The sequence below is a fragment of the Micromesistius poutassou genome (genome assembly GCF_964030765.1).
Source record: "Micromesistius poutassou genome assembly, chromosome: 3".
In the NCBI taxonomy this organism is placed as follows: domain Eukaryota; kingdom Metazoa; phylum Chordata; class Actinopteri; order Gadiformes; family Gadidae; genus Micromesistius; species Micromesistius poutassou.
The window spans coordinates 198,513-219,614 of NC_140273.1; the positions used below are offsets into that span (position 1 = coordinate 198,513).

A 21,102-nucleotide genomic window follows, 5' to 3' on the forward strand; every position below is an offset into this window, starting at 1 on the left:
GGGGGACCTCAATAACCACCACACGCACGCACGCGCGCACACACGCGCACACACACACACACACACACACACACACACACACACACACACACACACACACACACACACACACACACACATAGAAACACACCGTGAAAGACACACACACACACACACACACTCACAAGAATACATTCACATCATGACGTCTGGAAGAATAGAGAATTAAAAAGCAAGGGTGTCCAGGAAGTACAGTGGATTATCCTGCAGAGCTCATTTGAATATCCACCAGACAGAGGCTAAAAGGCCAGGATGAAAGCAGCTCAGTGATTAGGAGCCGCGAACAAAAAAAAAGGTGAAATTATCATCAGCAGGGGCGCAAGGAAAATAATACACAGAAAACAACGTAAAGGTGGCTGCGTCTGGGCCAAAAACGCATTAGCGAGCTAATGACATTATACCACATTGTGTCCAGCACTTTTGCTAACCTGATAGCTCTATCACTTTTCCTGTGCGCTGCTATAAACTGAAAATTGCAATTGTGTTTGTGTTCTTAGGTTCAATAATAAAAATTAAAAAAACACACAGGGTAAAAAGAGATTGTAAATGTTATCGTCAGTGTCTGAAATTCGGCCAAAATAGGCGCTAGACCACAGGGCTAGTAACTTTCAAAAGTTGCTAGACCACAGGGCTAGTAACTTTCAAAAGTTGCTAGCCCTGGTGTAAAGTTACTAGACCAAGCAAATCAATGTGTGTCGTAGGCACGTAGTGCATCACGTTTTCACATCACACATCACAATTTTCAGAATAAAAATTTAAAAATAAGCCATTTGGTGGACTTTCAGCTCAGAAAAGATAGAATTTCATCATGGACATTATTATTGTTACTTTTTTATGTGTGTTTTCAGCTATTTTGGGCATGATTGTTTTATCGGTATAAACCACTATAAACCACACCACTGACGGAGCATGATGATGTAAACCTCTCTTGGACAGCATCTATAAATGCTAGTGCTGATAATATTACTATTACTCACAGACGTGCGGTCAGGGGTCAGGGGTCAGAGGAGGCAGAGCTAAGAGTGGTATAGGGCCAAGCCCTTGGACTTTCAAGGCCCTTCCCTGCTAGAGCATGAAAACCCGACCAGAGCTCGGTCACATCAGCTCGATAAATAGAATAGAATAGAATAGAATATAATCTTTAATTGCAATGTTGGTATTTTTTGGCATTGAAGATTTAAAATTTAAAAACAGCTCATTATGTAGAGTAGCCAATGGGGTCGGTCGTTCCACTTGATATAAAGGTTCGTTTTTTGTGATTAAAATAAATTTAAAATAGGACTGTGTGTGTGTGTGATGAAATTTGTTTATGCACGACAACGCAAATCGTGCATAAATGAGCCTAGTCTACCCTATGTGCGCAGCGCAGATGATGGTAGACGTGGGTGGCACCAGGAGTTTATTAACCACGGAAAACGAAGGGACGTCTACTGTGGAAGTATTTCTACTTAGTAGTAGTCAAGGCGGGTATGAACCTGTTCATGTCCAATGTAAGGGTTGTGGATATTCATTTGGTTCCATTGAAGGAGAGGACTTCATTGAGTTGGCCCAGAACTTATTAACGTCGGTGCTACATGGGTCAGTGGCAGGCAGCGCAGGACGTAGCCTAGCTGATTGCCTAAAACGTTGATGGATGGATTATGTAGGCTAAAGAGTTATTTCAAGGAAAAGGGTCCTTCGTCAATGGTAAGAGTTGATTTTCATATGAATAAGCTGCTTTCGTGTTAACGTTAATTTTACTTCACTGGGGTCACTCGTGTTCATTTGTTTCATTTAGAGACCTACGTAGGCTACCAACAGAGCCTCTTGTGTTCATTTTTGGGATTTTTTCCTGTTAGCTTGGGCCTTTTGTGTGGGCCTTTGAATTCATTTCAATTGGCTAGATGACTGGGCTATGCGCGCCTGTGTTTAAAGACGCCAGCGACGGGACATAGGACTCGATCGACTACTCACGTTCAAAGCCAAATTTCTTTGAAAATGTTTAGAACCTCAATAATAGATTTGATGATTTAAGCTGCTCTATTGGGTTTATATATTTGTGAATCTGACTGAAGATGTCAGTGCCTCACCGGCCACGAACCTCACCGCACTGCTGTTGTTCACATCTCCTCATTTACATCTCCATCCATTTTTTATGTTTTATAAATGATTAAAAAGTGCTAGTTATGTGTTGTGATACTCAATGTAATTCTAACATTGGTTCCTGTTCTAATGTGCCTTACTTCCTAATAAAAATATTTTAAAAATAAATAAATAAGTGCTAGTTATACAAATCACCCAACATTTAACAGTGTAGGCTACACGATTAGCATTCAGGCTACATTCAGGCTACGATTAGCATTCAGGCTACAGACCTTCACTTCTAAAACTAAGATTATGTTTACCGTAAAAATGACGTGGCTTACCCATAAGATTGATCGCAAACTTTATTAAATGGTATCCTAGCAACACATGCGTGAACCCTACGGGTTATCAGAAGGGACAAAAAAACATTTGAATAAACAAATTATGAAAACAGCGTGTGCAGCGTGTGCTAAATAGGACCAATCTCAATCAATAGGTTCGCGATGACGGCCGCAATGCTTGTAAAAGACGCTCCGTGCAAAGGTGTTGTAAAGTTGCCAGACACACGGGCTGGCAAGTGCATAGAGTTACCAGCCCGATAGTAAAGTTACCAGACCCGGGCGTGCGGGCATGTCGCCATTTCGAACCCTTAGTTATCGTAAATGTGAACAGATCGTCCTTTGATCAAGATGTAGTAGCGCGATTGTGGGGGTTCCAGCTCGAAAAGCCTTGAAGAGTAACACAACAGACACAACACAACAGACACACACACGTTTTAACGGTTAACCAATGGTTACCCTTATTGTCAGGTGTTACGGGTGCATGTGGTGCAGTGAGTCTGAAACAGGAAGAGAGAAACAACAGCTCACCTGTCTCCAAGTGTTGCCCGCATCAGATGTAATGAACACACTCACGTTGCCATTGGTCAGCTCCGAGCCGATGGAGCCTAGATGGAGGGAGGTGGGGGTGGGGGGGGGGGGGGGAGGAGGGGTGGGCAGGGGGGGCTGATCATTATATGGATGCAGGAGGTAGGAGATATACCGGGCTCTTCAAGGAAGAGCCAGAAAGCTTCAGGGCTTGGCATACATTGGATATTTGACAATTTATTCTGTTTTTGTTTAAACTGGGCATTGCTGAGTCCACATGGAATCCATCCTAAAAAATAAGAATGCTGATTCTTCTGTGTGTTTCACTTTCTGGCATATTTTAGCAATGTCTCTCAAATGGTCCAATGACTGAGAGTGTGTTGTGATTCAGAACTTGGTATTTTCATATAGTTTGTGGACTTCTATACCTTACTGCTGAAGTTCAGAATCTAACTAATGGGAGAAATCTTTAGTCATTAAAAGTTTCAAGGTCCCAAAGAGCTACATTTACAGCGTTTTATAACAAGTCAATTCATAGTCAGCATCGAAGTGAAAAAACAACATTTTCAAATGCACAAAAGCACTAAGAGGCTTTGTGTGTAGTATTTCAGTGTCAAGAAGGGTTTGAAAGTAAAACACAATGTCTGGTCCCTTGTCGCTCTATAGCTAAAACCCCCTTTTCTGCCAATTAATAAATAAAACTGAGAAAAAACTACCGAATATGGTAGCTTGGCTTCATACCCACCGCCATGCACTGTATGTGTCTACGTGCTAGTGGCAATAGCAACGCAAAGACTATACAACTCTGAAGCGAGGTGAGAGGCTACCTGAGGGGCTAGCAAAGCCATATTTCTCGTCCAGTTTTCATCCCTCACATTCTTCATTATTTAAAGACCTTTCCCTGCATCTCTCTCACCCTTAGGACCAACCGGTGGCTGGGGGTGGGGTTGGGCGCACAATGATTGTGGTTTAAGTACCCTGGGCTAGGTCCCCGCAATGTGACTTGGCTTTGCTGAAATGTTAAATGACTCATATGAGTTGGCAGCTGCCTGTGGAAAAGCGTGCGCAGACAGACCCACTAGAGATACACAATGGCACAAACAAAAAAAAAACCTCAACAAAAACAAGAAAAAAAAAAGATGAAGTGAGCAACCCCAAACTGCCACATCGTCCTTTGTTTTATTTTAGTGACACGGAACACAGTTGTTTTAGGTACCCCAGTGCACTGTGACGACCGAGCCAAGATTGGGTTTGTGACTGAATCGAAGGGGGGCACTGAGGTGAGCGTTGTGGCCTCTGCTCCTTTGGATAACATGATGTTGCATTGTGCTGTGCAAAGAAAGGAAGAGAACAAAAAAACAAAACAGCCACGATCGCTAATCCTGGAAAGGTATGCTAACTTAAACGTACGCTGCTCTTTTTTTCTTTTATAGGCCTACCGATGATTGCAGAGTAAAGTAAAGACACTGCTGTACACTGCTGCGTACACTCGCTGTATACGGGGGATGGGTTGGCCTAGCCATTGTTAGTACTTGCACTTGGTTCTATGAACATCTTTACTGTACCGTTATATTGTTTCACTTCTTATGACAAATGTACTTATTGTAAGTCGCTTTGGATAAAAGCGTCTGCTAAATGCCCTAAATGTAAAATGTAAATGTAAAGACACTTCCTAGCAAATGGTAAATGGTTCTCATTTATATAGCACTTTTATCCAAAGCGCTTTACAGTGTTGTTGACTGACATTCACCCATTCATGCACACATTCACACACTGACGGACTGCGGAGTCGACCACGCAGGGCGACAGCCAGCTCGTCAGGAGCAGTCAGGGTGAGGGCGTCTCGCTCAGGGACACCACGACACTCCGCTAGGAGGAGCCGGGGATCTAACCACCAACCTTGCGGTTACCGGCCGACCCGCTCCACCTCCTGAGCTACTGAAGCTACTGAAGCCTCCTCCTCTTCTCCTCTTCAATCACCCCGATTGGTCAAATAGTCCTTCCTCACTCACCCGAAGCCACGATGATTCCCGGAGCCGAGTCCTTGCTGGCGATGTTCCCTGACGTGTAGGGGTTGCCTGACACTTGCAGGTGGAGATGCAGCGAGCAGTACGGCTGTGGAGGTGAGAGGTAGAAGCAGCGCATACATCAGCAACGGAGAGGAAATAGACGTCATCATCGGCAAGACATATTCAGCAAGAAAGAACGACACAGCCACACACTCGCACACTAAATCTCTTCAGAGCTAAAGGGTTACGGCAACAATATGAACGACGACCAGCCACCCCGCCTATGATAAGTTTCATAATTTTTTTTCAAAATCTCCCCCATCTCCCCAATGGTCCCGCCATTAATTTTGATTGGGGTAACCTTTACAGACACAATTCTCATTACAAATCCGGCAAAATGCCAGTGGTGCGAGCCGCGGCTTGACGGGCTGTTTAGAGGTTTATTAAAGCTCTGACATTTTCTGACAAATGACTGTATAATGTGGCAGGATAGCCAGGCACGCCGCGGAATCGCTAATTGGCTTATCAAAAACACAGTGATTATTTTGGTCTTCAAAAGAAAAGTATCGAAAGGAGAAGACAAGGCGTACGGTACGGGGGCCTTGTCGCCGTCACTTCGAGACGTCCCTGTGCGCTGACAGCTACAACCGAGCAACCGAGTCGTCGTATCATTACCTGCTTCATCCCTATCCAAACTAGGATGGCGGCGGCGAAAAAAACACAACCGCTCCGCGGCGAGCACAAAAAACAAAGAACCAGGGAGTTCAGGACGGGGTTCTACGCTGGCGTTTTTCAGGAGCAGCGGGGGTTCTTCTTGGTGTTATTCCTGCCAGACACGTCTTCTCTTCTGTGCGTTTCTTAAATGGGAGGTCGGCTTATTGGACTGAATCAAACCATCTGACCTTTCAGCCGAGCAGCCTCGGAGCGCTCAGCTCTGACGAGGGCTGCTCTTTTTGAGCCCATCGCTGCAGGGATCAGTCAAACCCTGACAAGGCCTTTCTTTGAGGATGCAAACACACAAACACACGTACACACAGACACAGACACACACACACACACGTGCCAGAAGACAAACACAAACACAGATGGACACAAATACGGCCCACAGCGTGCGCACACACATGCACCCGGAACACACAAACACACACACATGCATACACTAAAACACACACACAGACACATACACTAGAACATACACACACACACACACACAGACACACACATGCATCCACTAAAACACACACACAGACACATACACATACACTAGAACACACACACACACACACACACAGACACACACATGCATACACTAAAACACACACACAGACACATACACATACACTAGAACACACACACACACACACACAGACACAGACACCCACCCACCAGCACACAGTGGATGTTGTTTCCTCTCAGGTCCGTGTTGGGGGCCTGCAGTAGTCTCCAGTCTCGTCCTCTGTTGAAGGTAATGTAGGTCTTCACCTGCTCATCCAGCTTTTTGTTGGCGAGGAACATGCCTTTAATCCCTGCCACCTAGAACACAAACACATCGCTTCATCAATCGTCAAAGTGTCTCACGTGTTAACTGCGCAAATCCTCTATATATGAGATTCTCCTGCAAAAGGTACACACAGAGAAGATGACTGGTGAAAAATATAAACAATTAACATAAGTTTTTATGTATATGATCTTGTTTTAGAAATCACCCCCATACTGTCTCGTAGTGATATTTCTGTATCTCTTATTGCTTAGCTCAACACACACACGCACGCACGCACGCACGCACGCACGCACGCACGCACGCACACACACACACACACACACACACACACACACAGACACACACACACACACACACACACACACACACACACACACACACACACGCGCACACACACCCACTCGCTGGGTGATGATTGATTATCATGGGACAGGAAATCGATGTGGGCCTGACTTGTTCTTGCAGGCACTAAGAAATAGCCCGAGGCCACAGAAGGCAGTTGATGACACCCAGGCAGGGAAACTCTGGTCTATAATTGGCAGATACTTCGATATCAGCCAGGATTTCGCATATGCTAAATCACCTCAGTTTGTGACCCCCGTCAAGACGAGGGATTTGACTGCGTGACCGAGACAAATGGGATGGATCTAGGAAATGTGCGGAATAACCCGCAACTAAATGAATTGATTCCGAGGTACACTGCGGAAGCGGGGGCTTGTGCATGTCCAGAGTACCAGAGAGCGGTTCAACATGTCACATTGCTCCTATAATTGGAGCAATTTCATGGACATCTGCATAATTGATATAACTTCATGTAATGAACATTCCCCAAAAAAAGAAATTCATGGGCAGTCACTGGTATAGTCCCTGGTACCCTGGTACTGTGCCTGGTACGTTCCCAGGTGCAGTTCCTGGTACTGTCCCTGGTACTGGTCTCTGGTGCTTTTCCTGTTGCTGTCCCTGGTGTAGCCCCATGTTACTGCATTGTCGGTGTCAGCACCTTATATATCCTGTTTAATATTCACACAATGCACTGTAGCTTCCCAGGCCCATCAACTCACTAGGTCATATTGATCGATGCTCATTACAAGGCTAGACAGCTGTCAGTCAGGCTTAAACTACCGGCGTGCGGTTTGCTCAACAACCACCCTTGATGTGTTGTGTCCATATTGATAATTTGGTTCAGGGAGGAAAATCGTGGATGCAGTAATATTCGTTTTGCATGCACTATAAGCACTAGCAGTTCTTTTTTTCGGCACTCAGTAAAACTTAAACAGACAAACAAACAAATAGGCTGGCAGGCAGACAGACAGACCGACCGACAGAGTCTAACCCCAGAATAGTGAGGTATGGCCTGGAGACAGCCAGCCAGCCAGCCAGCCAGCCAGCATTGCTCCAGTAGAGTGAGTGTACACGGTGCAGCCTGCCCAGTAGAGTGAGCTACTCAAGTAGAGTGAGCTACTCAAGTAGAGTGAGCTACTCAAGTAGAGAGAGCGTCTCCAGTAGAGTGAGAGGCCTCAGTAGAGAGAGTGTACCAGTAGAGTGAGAGGCCTCAGTAGAGAGAGTGTACCAGTAGAGTGAGAGGCCTCAGTAGAGAGAGTGTACCAGTAGAGTGAGTGTACACGATGCAGCCTGCCCAGTAGAGTGAGCTGTCTAGTAGAGTGAGAGGCCTCAGTAGAGTGAGCTGTTTAGTAGAGTGAGCTGTTTAGTAGAGAGAGTGTACCAGTAGAGTGAGCTGTTTAGTAGAGTGAACGCTGCCCCAGTAGAGTGAGCTGTTTAGTAGAGTGAGCTGTTTAGTAGAGTGAGCCGTTCAGCAGAGTGAGCCGTTCAGCAGAGTGAGCTGTTCAGTAGAGTGAGCCGTTCAGCAGAGTGAGCCGTTCAGCAGAGTGAGCCGTTCAGCAGAGTGAGCTGTTCAGCAGAGTGAGCCGTTCAGCAGAGTGAGCTGTTCAGCAGAGTGAGCTGTTCAGCAGAGTGATGCTGTTCAGTAGAGTGAGCCGTTCAGCAGAGTGAGCCGTTCAGCAGAGTGAGCCGTTCAGCAGAGTGCACGCGGCCCCCCCGGTGCAGTGCGCGTGTACCTCATAGAGGTCCACCATGACGTTCCCCTCGGGGCCCATGCTGCTGACCACGTTCTCCAGGGCCAGCGTGTAGTGCACGCCCGTGGCCTCCGACACGTACAGGTTGTAGGTCTCGTTCTGGTTCCACTCGCGCACCGCCGCCACCACGCGGTTCTCGTCCGTGCTGATCACGTGCAGGTCCTGGTGGGTGGGTGTGGTCGGGAGGGGGGGGGGGGGGAGGAGACGACAAGAGGGAAGGGTCATGGGGTGAGGGGGATATGTCCTTAAGAGCGGGTTGGCCCCTCTCCGACTGGCCCTTTGAGGAGGGGGGCATGATGGGAAATCATTTGGTTTAAAAAAAAAACATACAACCTTTTTAAAAGTACCGTCTTAAACTGTATTTCAGTATATAATACATCTCAATTAATATTAAGGGTAATATTATTGACCTTAAGTCAGTGTTGTTGTAAATGCACCCCTTTGCACCCATCTTTTCAATTATTATCTGACAGTATTTAACTTACCCTAAACTGTCTAATCCTTCAGTTTATAAAACCGTGACAGACTCATATCTAATTGAATGAGGGAGATAATAAAGTGTGACCTAAACTAGCCAAATGTATCACGCCTGACAACTTGCCTCTTTCTGCGAAATCAAGACGCATGAAATGTCAGAACGTACTCTGTGACCGGCCCCCGTTTCACTGAGTGGTTGTGATTGATCAAGCCCCGATTGATAAAGTCCCGCTGGGTAAAAAAAACATCTTATACACCAGATCGTTCTGATTTTACTGCCATGAAAGCAGTGTATTAATAAATAAAAACACTGTGTGCCTTTGGCAAAACAAAAAGCAGAGGAGGACATTATGTGGTTGTTTTTCCCTACTTCTTACGGTTCTTGCTGGGAGACGAGAGTGGCCAGAAGAACAGGCTTGATTGAATAAAACATGTTTAATTGTCACAACAGATGCAGAGACACAGACCCAAGCTGGCCAGCCTAACAGCGTCTGAGACAGTGACAGATATGGCCTAGTGTTACTCATATAAAGTCACACCAAACAATGAAAATCCATTCTGAGAACATTGCACCCAAGACCAACAAAGGAAGCAGATTATCATTTAATGATATAATTGGACACATTCTGGCGATGGGAAATGGGGATCTTTGCACAGTACACTGACACAGTAGCAGTTAGCTTGGGTATAATCCCGGACCCAGCAGTCCCGGACCCAGCATAGTAGCCAACAACTACTATGTTAGAGCAGAACTTCTGAGGGGAGACAGCCTGGTTCCCTGTGATTCCAGTGGATCAAGCTTCCAATAACTGTATTCCTACAGTGGCCAAATACACTGTGTTAGTTTTAAACCGTTTCTTAAGTGGACCACTGCTGGCCGGGCTTGTTTTCGCTACGAATAGCCAATTACAGGCTCAGAGCTTACAGATCCACCGCCTCCAGCAACATGATTGGTTGCAACAAATACGAAGCGAAAGAAAATCAAAAAGCTAGTCTGCTGCCAGATATGAACCTAAAGTCTAACATGCGAGGCTACCTTGGGCAAGGTGTACTTTGGCAGCTTCATGGGTGTGAAGACGTCTCGCTGGGCTGAAACGTAGTAGATTGTGCGGCTGCTGGTGGAAACCTGGGACGAAAGCATTGCATTAAGACCATTTTAAAAACAACACGATAAGAAATATGTTTACAAAACCCATGCTAAACTGTGACTTTTTCGACGGGGCCTGGGACAGGCCGAGGACAAAGCCGTCACACACTCGGCCTCCAGAGGTTTCCATAGACAATTGTTTTATTTCCAACGGGGCCAATAGCCATCAGCTCACCTGGACGAAGACGTACTCATCCTGCACCACCAGGGAATTGGGGTCAATGAAACCAGGGAATGGCTTGCCCTTGTTGGCCTCGGTGCAATTCTGCAGCCTGCAGGTGACGTACAATGCCTCTGCTCCCACGGGCACACACACACACACACACACACACACACACACACACACACACACACACACGTCAAGCCGTGGTGTGTGGCCGCTGTTCACCATTAACCAATGCAGAGCGGCCTTCGCCGGGAACAGTGAAGGCCCCACACAGTCCAGAAGCCTCAATCGGACGCTTGCATTACTCACGTCAATAAAATGGCCCCCTCTAAAGGCGGAGGGAGAGAGATGTGGAAGACAGACGACCAGAGAGGCCAATTGCCTTTGCCGCTTTCAATCACAGTCCCGGGAGAAAGCCTGTCCCCACATGTTAACCAATGCCAACTATATGTCCACATATGGGTGATCAATAGTGATAGCCTCCAAGGGGGCACATGGCTTTCAATCTGTGTGTGTGTGTGTGTGTGTGTGTGTGTGTGTGTGTGTGTGTGTGTGTGTGTGTGTGTGTGTGTGTGGGCAGTGTGTGTGTGTGTGAGATGGAGAGGGACAGAGGGTGGTTGGATGCATGGCAGGTTCTATTTCACAGGGCCTCTTGAATCTCACTTGACGCAACAACTAAAAATAGAAATGGCATTTCATCAAGCGACCGGGCGATGCAGGAGCAGAACTCGATGCGTTACTTCTACACATGTGCGGCTCTGGATAGACGCCGAGGGGGAAAGCGAGTGCTTGCCGGGGCTCTGAGTTGTACACCGTGATGTAACGTGCGCACAGACTAGCCACTAGCTACAGGTGAACCATTCCGTGGGCGTCTTATATATGCGTAAATATATAATATAATATAGCCGGACTCATGGCCGTCGTGCGGTATCGACTGCCATGTCGCGTTATCCTTTGACGGACTCGCCCCCGTTCGAATCCAAGGTCCGTTTCCAGGACACGGCCCACGGCCCAGACACCCTCCTAGGAGCCATGGTCCAACGCATTCAATTACTCACGTCCTTCAGATATGCTGCTTTCCAGGTGAATCAAGCCTGGTTCTTTATCCAAGCCCATTTTAGACCTGCAGAATGGTGGGGGGGGGGGGGGGGGGGGGGGGGGGGTGGGGGGTGGGTGAGACAAATAGGTTTTGGGGAAACATCACCATCAGTCAGTTCAGGTCGGCACGGCAGTGATGGGGGTGGGGGAGGCGAGGGTTCCAAGGCGTTTTCATCAGGGGAGATTGCTGTCTTGAATCGTAGGCACAGGACCACACACTGTGGGTTAACGTCAAGCGGTAGGGACATTGCGGAGGGGAGATGACGTCCCCCACCCCCCCCCCCCCCCCCCCGCCTGTCCCACGCCGCGTCCCCACGTCCCCCGTCCCCCCCATCCCACCCAAACACACCATCAGACGCATGGGAGAGGCATTGATTTGCGTTCCACACTGGAGACGGCCACAGATGGAATGAAATATGAAGTCATTACTACATGAAATATCATTAAAAAGACTTGGGGATCTGAAGAGACACAAAGGACAGCAGGGGTCCGGAGGGACGAGGGATGTGGAGATAGAGAGAATACAAGAGATGGTGGGAGAGATTGCGGAGAGAGAGAGAGCGAGAGAGAGAGAGCGAGAGAGAGAAAGTTGTGGACCACCCTGTCTTCTGTCTTATTACTTCACATATTGGTATTGGTGTCTTTCTACATGAGGCAGAGCTCTTAAAAAGATGGCCTACTTAACGACCCGCTCAGCTTACATGAACTACACGACTCGGGAGCCGTTAAATAAGCAGGAAGGCGTGAGGGAGTCGGAGCACTGCCTGTGGGAGGCCAGGGACGCTGAGGCGGTCTAAAGAAGGACGCGGTCGGTGGTAACAAAGGACACACTGGATCACATTGTCCCTTCACTCCTAACTCCAAAGACCTGGATCTGAGTGTGCGTGTGCGTGTGCATGTGCGTGTGTGTGTGTGTGTGTGTGTGTGTGTGTGTGTGTGTGTGTGTGTGCGTGTGTGTGTGTGTGTGTGTGTGTGTGTGTGTGTGTGTGTGTGTGTGTGTTCTGGTGCATGTTGCGTATGTGTGTGTGTGTGTGTGTGTGTGTGTGTGTGTGTGTGTGTGTGTGTGTGTTTGTCTGTGTTGGTGATTGTGTTCTGCTGTGTGTGTGTGTGTGTGTGTGTGTGTGTGTGTGTGTGTGTGTTTGTCTGCAGGCTGTATATTCCTGACCTCAGAGAGATTGGTTGGTAGGTCCTTTATGAAAATGTACTCAGCCGAGCAGTTGAGCTGAAAAGCATTCACACTTTTCTCTGCTCATTAAGACACAAAAAAGACATGTAAATAAATATTATAAATATATATATATATATATATATATATCTTTAGAGATCTCTAATGAGAAAGAGTTGGATTCTTTAAATGTCATTCTGTACTGGAAAACTCTAAGGACATGGCAGCAACAACTATCTAGCTAGTATAGAAAAATATAAAATATGTCAAAAAGAGCCATAAATAAGGGAAAAATAGCAAGAAAATGGCATAAATAACTTGAATATACATAACAGTAAAAAATACCAGCAGCAGTTGCAGAGACGGTAAGGATGGGGGGATATGTAAAATGTGAATAAAGTATACTTTTAATACAATGTGTAGGGGCGCCGATGAATACGAACATGGTCAAGGGGTCTGTCTGGGAAGCCAGAGTGGTTCCAACACTACACACCGCCCCGGCATTGTGGACCGAACCGTTGCCCACCAAGAGAATGTTAATAAGAGCTATAGCTCTGAACACTCCTTCTTCTTCCCATAAGAACGCTCCCTGCTTAGCCCACACTCAAAACATATATTTAGAAATCCACTGCAGCTTATTTTTTTTTTTTTGTGTGTGAACTTTGTAGAATTCTCACCCAGGGTTCGCTGTTTGACGGAGCGCCGCGGCAGGTTATTTCTTTTCCCCGCCCGCCAGCCGTGACCGAGTTGCAAATCAGCTCTGTACTCTGTGTCTTTTGTTCCTGTGAGTGTGTGCTAGCCACATAAACACACAGGGATGCTAGCTCCCTGACGCAGCCTCATTAGCATGGCTGCCACTAGCGCTTCCATAGCCGCAGAGCTAAGTCCAGGAATAGAAGGCAGACTTGTTCTGGCTCAAGCAACTCATCCACCCCCCCCCCCCCCCCCCCCAAACACCTCTAGGGCTTCCTTACCGTCCATGGCTGATGGCTGGCAGGGGGTGGGGGGGTGGGGGGGGGGCATGTCTAGGGCGGCAGTAGCTCAGGAGGTAGACGGGGTTGGCTGGTAACCGGAAGGCTGCTAGTTCGATCCCCGGCTCCTCCGAGCTAGAGTGTCGTGGTGTCCCTGAGTCCCTGACACTTAACCCTAACTCGTCCCGACGGGCTGGCTGTCAAACCTTGCGTGGTCGACACCGCCGTCGGTGTGTGAATGTGTGCGTGAATGGGTGAATGTCAGGCAATATTGCAAAGTGCTTTGGATGAAAGCGCTGTATAAATGCAGTCCATTTACCATTATGTCTATGTCACATGCTACATGCCGACCTCTAGATACATAGCGAGAGAGGAATGGACAGACACAACAAGATAATGGTCTGTATGTTTGTGCTTCAGAAAGTGCAGCAGATAATCGAGATACTTATAGAATCCAAAATAAGAATAGAATCAGAAGACATGAGCAGCCCAAAAAAAGATGGATCGATTAGTCTATGGATACATTATAATGGGACTAAAAGCTTTCCCGGACAGACAGACTATTATGTCCACACCACTCTTTTGTACCACCTAATCAAATACAACAGAAGCAGGCTGGCATGGCAATTAAATAATTTCAAAGCTTCTGTACAAAATGGTGGCATTACTGAGAAGCTTAATGTAATTGTCTACCACAGAAAGCAGTGGGCTTGTCAGCCCCATGAATAATGAAATCACTTTGTTTCATTTACTCTCCGATCCGTGGAGGTACATGGTAAAAGTGTATTCAAGGTTCACTTGTATCTGTGAATTTGAATACTCTGTTCCCTGTTTCCACTAACTCGATTTCCAGGGATGAATCTTTGGTAGAGTGTTCAGTGTCATAAGTTTCAGGGGCCTATCATTCTAAAATGGCTGTAATTTAATTAAGTATAATTAAGTCAAATGACAGGTCTCAGATAGGTCTGAGATCTATTCGTAATGACTCCATCACCGTGGTGCAGCAGAAAACATTTGTGTGATTTTTTTCTATCCTCACTGGGAGGATAGAAAAAAATAGGTTTTAACCCTAAGCGACTAACAATTGCATTTGTGCATTTGTCAGAAGCAAGTGCATTTGTCAGAAGAAAGAGAAACAATAAATCGCTGTTGGTACCATAAGGATGTTTATAAAACCAAGTGCCAAGCACTTACAATTGTTAGGTTCACCCATTCCCTGTATACAACAGAGATAGCAAGGATAAGATGCTTCACAATGCTAGGTACAACATTTTTTACAACATACAATAAGTGCGTAAGCGGGGGGGTAAGGGGGGAGGCTATGCGGATTCTGGGTGTACTATGAACAGACCTGTGCACATTGAGGAATCATATTCATGGGTTCCCCAAAAAAAAGAATTTAAATTCACCAGAAAAGGAAGTAGCAACGGATGGATCTAGGGTGGTTCAGATGAATGAAAATCAGAACAGTATTATCAGACGGGGGGGGGGGGGGGGGGGGGACGACATAATAGCTTAGCGGTTAAACAGTTGTGTGTAGCGACTCGCATGAGACGGGCACTTTGGTTGACCCCCAGTGTCCACAAAGTCTACCTTTATGCATCATTGAGCGAGCAGCCTAACCCCTCCTCTGCTCCGTAATGATGTGTCTCTGAAATCGCCGCCATTCGCTTTGCATGAAAGCCCCTCCTAACCAAATAGGGAGACAGTGGTGGGAACAGGCGTACTCACCAGTAGAAGCGATTGGGAGACACTTTCTCGTGCACCAGCTGCCACCGTCTGCCGAACTCCACGGAGCTGTAGAGCTGTGTGGCGGGGAGACAATGCGGGGAAGGGATATTAGGAAATCTGAATGTACGCAAAAATGTCCTCATTACAATACCTGAAATGAAATGGCCTTCAAATACGCATTCTGCTAAAATGAATGAGTTAATATACGTACCGCCTCGATTCAGTAACTGATTAATATGTTCCATTGAGTATAGCAAGTGATCAAATAAGTGAATTATTCCATAGGGTTATATATGCTCAGGCATTTCTATATTACATCTATAGTCTCGTTCTCATTCTGATGAATCCTGATCCCCTCCCTGGAAAGAGGAGGGTACCCCCACTCCGTGCTCCGTCTCCAGATTTCCTCCATGCTGATTAAGGTTTGAGTGAGTTTTTTCTTGCCTTTTGGGGGGGCTAGGGATAGGGGGGTGTCATACATACATACATACAGTATACGGCCTGTTAAGCCCTTTGAGACTGTACCTGTGATTATGGGCTATTACAAGTCAAATTGAATCGAATTGAATGAATCCACATTAACGTCCCCCTATTACACATTCATAAGCCGAACATATATCATACTACACTACTACTATAAAATACCACAGTAATATCCTGCTCTCAACGTAGACCACCTGATGCAGGCTATCTTCCAGTCACCAGTGAGGGCGGCTGACGCGTTGTTGTTTTGTTTTGTTTTGTTAGCGTTGGCTAAAATGCGTCCACCGAGGCGTCCCCGGACGCAGCCCATTACAGCAGACATGCCCCCGCACGCTCTCGTCCCACGCGGAGCGCGCCGCATGCCGCCGTGTGTGAGCAGGGCTGTAATTGCTTCGTCCCCCAGCAGAGCTGCCTGTGAATGGGGTCGGGGTGTCACCGCGGTTCGCCACCGGAGGGGGCATGGTGTGGGGGGAAGGGGGGGGGGGGGTGGTGGCATGTGGGGGTCCGGGGGCGAGTCGTTGAGGCTAGCCTCGACACAACTATTGTTCACTAGTCAGCGAGTCGCTGGCTTTGCTGAGATTTCACAAACACACACACACACACACACACACACACAACGTAACTCGGACTGCACCAAAGAGAGAGAGAGAGAGAGAGAGACACTGGGCCCAGTCAGGGGGGGGGGTAGAGAGGGACAACAACATATGAGGGGAGACGTAAAACCACGAGGGACCACGGACGACTCTGCCGTGTCAGCAGAGCAAGGCGGGGGAAGAAGCTCTTTTTTATTTATTTATTTTTAGTTTTCCTTTCTGGTCCATGCGTGTGTTTGTTTTTCATTCCACCCGTTATTTGCCCAGTTGATGAAAGAGAGAGAAGTGGGAATGTTAAACCGACGATCCAGGTCGACCACCCGATTGGACCCGGCGCCGCTGACACCGGCCTATCATGTGATGACGCGTGCTGTTTTACCTCACGTGTCACATATCAAGGAACATATGGAAATGAGACTTCATGCCGTGTGGGGGGGGGGGGGGGGGGGGGGGGCACGGACAATAACATTGATCAGAGAGAGCGTGACATTTCTCTGCATGCTGTAGCTGAGGAGGACAAATGATTGCGATCCAGTTGCGCCATATAGGGAATAGATCGGACTTACTTGTTTTGTGTGAACATGCTCCCCACAGCAGAACTTTGGCAAAATGACATAATATTTCAAGTTCTCCGCAGCCCTAACGAGACATTTCAGGCTGCAAAACTGACGGGGCACTTAGAACAGGTTGAAACAACTGATAGGTGACCTTTATGTCTTGCTCGTGTTTGTGTGTGTGTGTGTGTGTGTGTGTGTGTGTGTGTGTGTGTGTCGGTGTGTGTCGGTGTGGGTGTGTGGGTATGGGTGTATGTGTTTCTGCGTGCGTGCATGTATATTTGTGTGTTTATGTGTGTTTATGTGTGTGTGTGTGTGTGTGTGTGTGTGTGTACTTGTTTATGTGTTTCTGCTTATGTGCCTGTGTATGTGCCTGTGTATGTGTGTGTGTGTGTGTGTGTGTGTGTGTTTGTACTTTTCTATGTGTTGTGCGTGCGTGCATGTGTGTGTGTGAGCAGAGTGGATGTGGTTTCGCCTGCGACTGTGTTGGCTGCTTAGCATCGACAATCAACAACCTTGTCATGGCGAAAGTTTTGAAATGTCAGCATCCTTCAGTGGAACAAAATTATGAATTAGTTTACTCTATAAATTACAGACAGAGACTTAATGAGGCATTAAACCTAATATGATGTTTTCTGCTCTTTTCTTTCATTTTAAGCATGAGGGCGTTGGTAAACACACCAGTTTATTTTGTGTGAGGCTAAATTTGATTTGTTTACGTTAATCTATTTGTTTTTGTGATTTGTAATTTTCTTTTTTTCCCAAAGGGTGAAATTGATGCAGTTTTTTTTTTTTTTTTAAATCGTTGCCCAACATCCCTTTCCCAAATCAATAATTGTTTTTAATTTAGCTAATCCAGAGTGAATTAAACTTAATTAAATCACATGTTAGGCTACGATTACCTTAAATTGAAGATGTTTGGGGAGGGAGTCTGGGAACAACTTGGAAGGAATCTCAGGAACTGAGTGCATATCAATCTTGATGTGTTTGTATTAAACAATAACAGTAAAACGTTATCACCCCAGCAAAGTACTACTAAATACACCGCGCGCGTAGCGTTAAAGACGCCGCAGCGCTTTACGAGGATCACGTGATCACTTAAGCACAGTTAGGGCCGAGCGTTCTCGAGTGGGGCTCACTCGAGAATACGTACTACGTGAGAAACATCAGAGGAGGAACGTGGGCCCAATAACAAACAAAATGGACTCTGTTGCAGTGCTGCATTGAGCAGGGGGCTCAGGATGAAAGGCTACTCTAAATGGAGGAAATCACTTTGGTTAATTATTCTCTCTCTTTGCCTCTCAGTCGAGTGTGTCACAGTGGAAGCTGAGAACCCAGACAAGCCTTTCAGTCTGCGTCCTCAACAATGTGTGTGTGTGTGTGTGTGTGTGTGTGTGTGTGTGTGTGTGTGTGTGTGTGTGTGTGTGTGTGTGTGTGTGTGGATGTAGGGTTCAATGAGGGTTCAACAATAACAATCAGCATATTTTTTCCATCCTTTGCCAGTATATAGACAGTTATGGTCATATCCATAACTAGGTAAAGGGATTATTATGTAGAATTATTAAAGGCTATTGCAGCAATATGAATGAATGTATGTATTTATATCTGTATACTGTGGACCAGTGGTTTCCTACCTGTGGATGGCAATATATACCTCTATATATACCTCTGCCTACACGTAATGTCTGATTGTTTATATTTCATTATTATGTAAGTAAAAAAATGGGAATGATGTATTGTTGAGGAAAAATATACGTAAAATGCAAATCAGATCACATTTTATACTTATATACTGCATTGTTAGACTCCTAATTATGCTGTATGGAATCAAATGATTTACTGGAACTATTACACAATGACACAAATGTACATAGTGAACTAAATGAAGCCATGCTCAATATGTTTCAAATGTGTGCATGTCTATGGGTTTTTACAGTGCACATGTATTCATGTATAATTTGCAACACCGCTATAGGGTTCATTCAGATAGAGAGGGAAATAGAGTTAATGACATTGACAGAGAGTCAGAGAGAGAGAGAGAGAGAGAGAGAGAGAGAGAGAGAGAGAGAGAGAGAGAGAGAGAGAGAGAGAGAGAGAGAGAGAAGGACAGATTGAGAGAGGGGGACATAGAGTGAGAGAGGGGGACATAGCATGAGAGAGAGAGAGAGAGGGACATAGCATGAGATAGAGAGAGAGAGAGAGAGAGAGAGAGAGAGAGAGAGAGAGAGAGAGAGAGAGCGAAAGAGAGAGGGGGGGGGGGGGATAGCATGAGAGAGAGGGGTATCCTCAGCCCAGGATAGTGTCCTTCATAAATCCTCCATAGAAGAAAAACATTAGAGCCCAAATAGCCTCCAAGTCTGTAAGCAATGGATGTAATTCATCCAAATGCTCACTCCAAAAACCGCCATGAATTTTACCTCGGAAATAAACGGGGACGTTTCCGACCTGCATTGTCTCCGCCGGTTATTTATTTGACACAACATTTGCACTCGGCCTGAAGCGTGTAATTTTTTGTGGGATGGGAGGTGTACTATTTATTATCCCTTTGAGGCAGATGAAGCGTTTTTTTTTAACACCAAACGGTTGGGTCTCCCGTGGCCAAACGGCCCTTCCCTCCACACACCGGGAGGAGGGGAGGGAGGAGGGGACACACTGTTCGGTTGTTGGAACAAATCCCACGCGGGTCACGCTTTAATGTCCAAGGGAACCTTCGATGATTTTTACTGGAATTCGTAGTCAAGTAAATGACTACGCCCCCCTCCCCCCACCACCACCCCGCCCCCCTCCCCCCAAAAACTGCTGTTCTGAAAAAAAAAAAGACCCACGCAAAGTGCTAAGACAGAAACAAATAAAGTTTGCTGTGTTTGTGTTTGAGGTTCTGACTCACTTATTACTGCATGATGGCACATAGGGCAAAAAAAATAACATGGGAAAAAAAAATAGAAATATCTTCCCCTGAACCTAAAAAGAAATAAAGAGAACTTTGTTCTGTTCCCTCAGCGAAGTGACAAGCCTGTAAGTTTGAAACCAACTCCGCTACGTCTCTCTCTCTCTCTCTCTCTCCCTCCCCCTCTCTCTCTCTCTCTCCCTCTCTCTCTCTCCCTCTCTGTCTACACTCTGTTCCCTTTCAAACAAACACAAACACAAACTCAGACAGACTTTAAGGTCTCCGAGCCAATTTCCTGAATAATAGCGGTGTCTCACATTGATTTAACCTGTTTCCCCTCCTCCTCCTCCTCCTCCTCCTCCTCCTCCTCCGATTCTCTAAAGAAAAAATAAACGCCTCGAAAAGGGAAGGACAAATAAAAATACAAGTAGAAGCGTTCCTTCAAAGCCACCAGGTGAGGCTGGTGCCTCCCCTTGACCTCCCTGGCGGTGGTGGGTGGGTGGGTGGGTGAGGGGGGGGGGGGTGGGTGGGGGTGGGGGGGGTGTCCTCTCACCTTCTGGTCGTGGCTGTAGGCCAAGATCCAGTCCTCCTGCTCGGGGTGGAAGAGGAGGCTGAGGATGTAGAAGCTGAGGCGGTACTTCTGGTAGTTGGCGCCCTCGTCGGTGCTGATCAGCAGACTGCTCTCCACCTCGGGGTCCGTCAGCAGCATGATCTGCACGGAGAGAGGGTGAGGAATAAAGAGAGGGAGGTGAGGCATGTGTGAGGTGTGTGTGAGGTGTGTGTGTTTTATTTATCATTATTATTATTAGTATTTTATTATTATTATTATTTTTTTTTTTTTTGATTGTACTCTGTAATATTGGCTGGTGAGGGGTGGGGATGGGGGGGGGGGGTAGCTTTGGGGAGCAGTGTTGGAGTGTGCATGGGTGTGTGAGTGTATGTGTTTGTCCCTGTGCTTATGTGTTTGGATTTATGTTTAATACTTACTTTTGCTATCTTTGTATTGTTTTTATTGTAAGGACCCCCTCGAAAATGAGATGATACATCTCAAGGGGCTATCCTTCAAATAAAGAATAAAGAAAGAAAGGCAGAGAGAGAGAGAGAGAGAGAGAGAGAGAGAGCGTGAGCGGTGAGGCTCGGGGGGCTCGGGAGGAAAGCCCAAATAAGGCGATTTCCTGTTGCTCCGTCACTAATGGGGCCTTTTCACCAGGTGTACCGCTGCTCATAACACAAACTTTTAATGTTACCAGGGCAAGGG

At 46.5% G+C, this 21,102-nt stretch overlaps 1 protein-coding gene across 1 annotated transcript in view; it reads right to left on the reverse strand.

Annotated features, from left to right (window-relative positions):
- The window catches only part of LOC311340438 (VPS10 domain-containing receptor SorCS1-like), a gene marked incomplete at its 5' end in the record, with an annotated part of 105,426 nt that overhangs the window by 16,462 nt on the left and 67,862 nt on the right, over positions 1–21,102 (reverse strand). Inside the window, 9 exon segments of the mRNA XM_084465333.1 lie at positions 2,973–3,049; positions 4,982–5,084; positions 6,365–6,511; positions 8,555–8,734; positions 10,086–10,175; positions 10,372–10,490; positions 11,421–11,485; positions 15,328–15,401; positions 20,398–20,556. Of these exon segments, the coding sequence (XP_084321459.1) occupies positions 2,973–3,049; positions 4,982–5,084; positions 6,365–6,511; positions 8,555–8,734; positions 10,086–10,175; positions 10,372–10,490; positions 11,421–11,485; positions 15,328–15,401; positions 20,398–20,556 (1,014 nt within the window).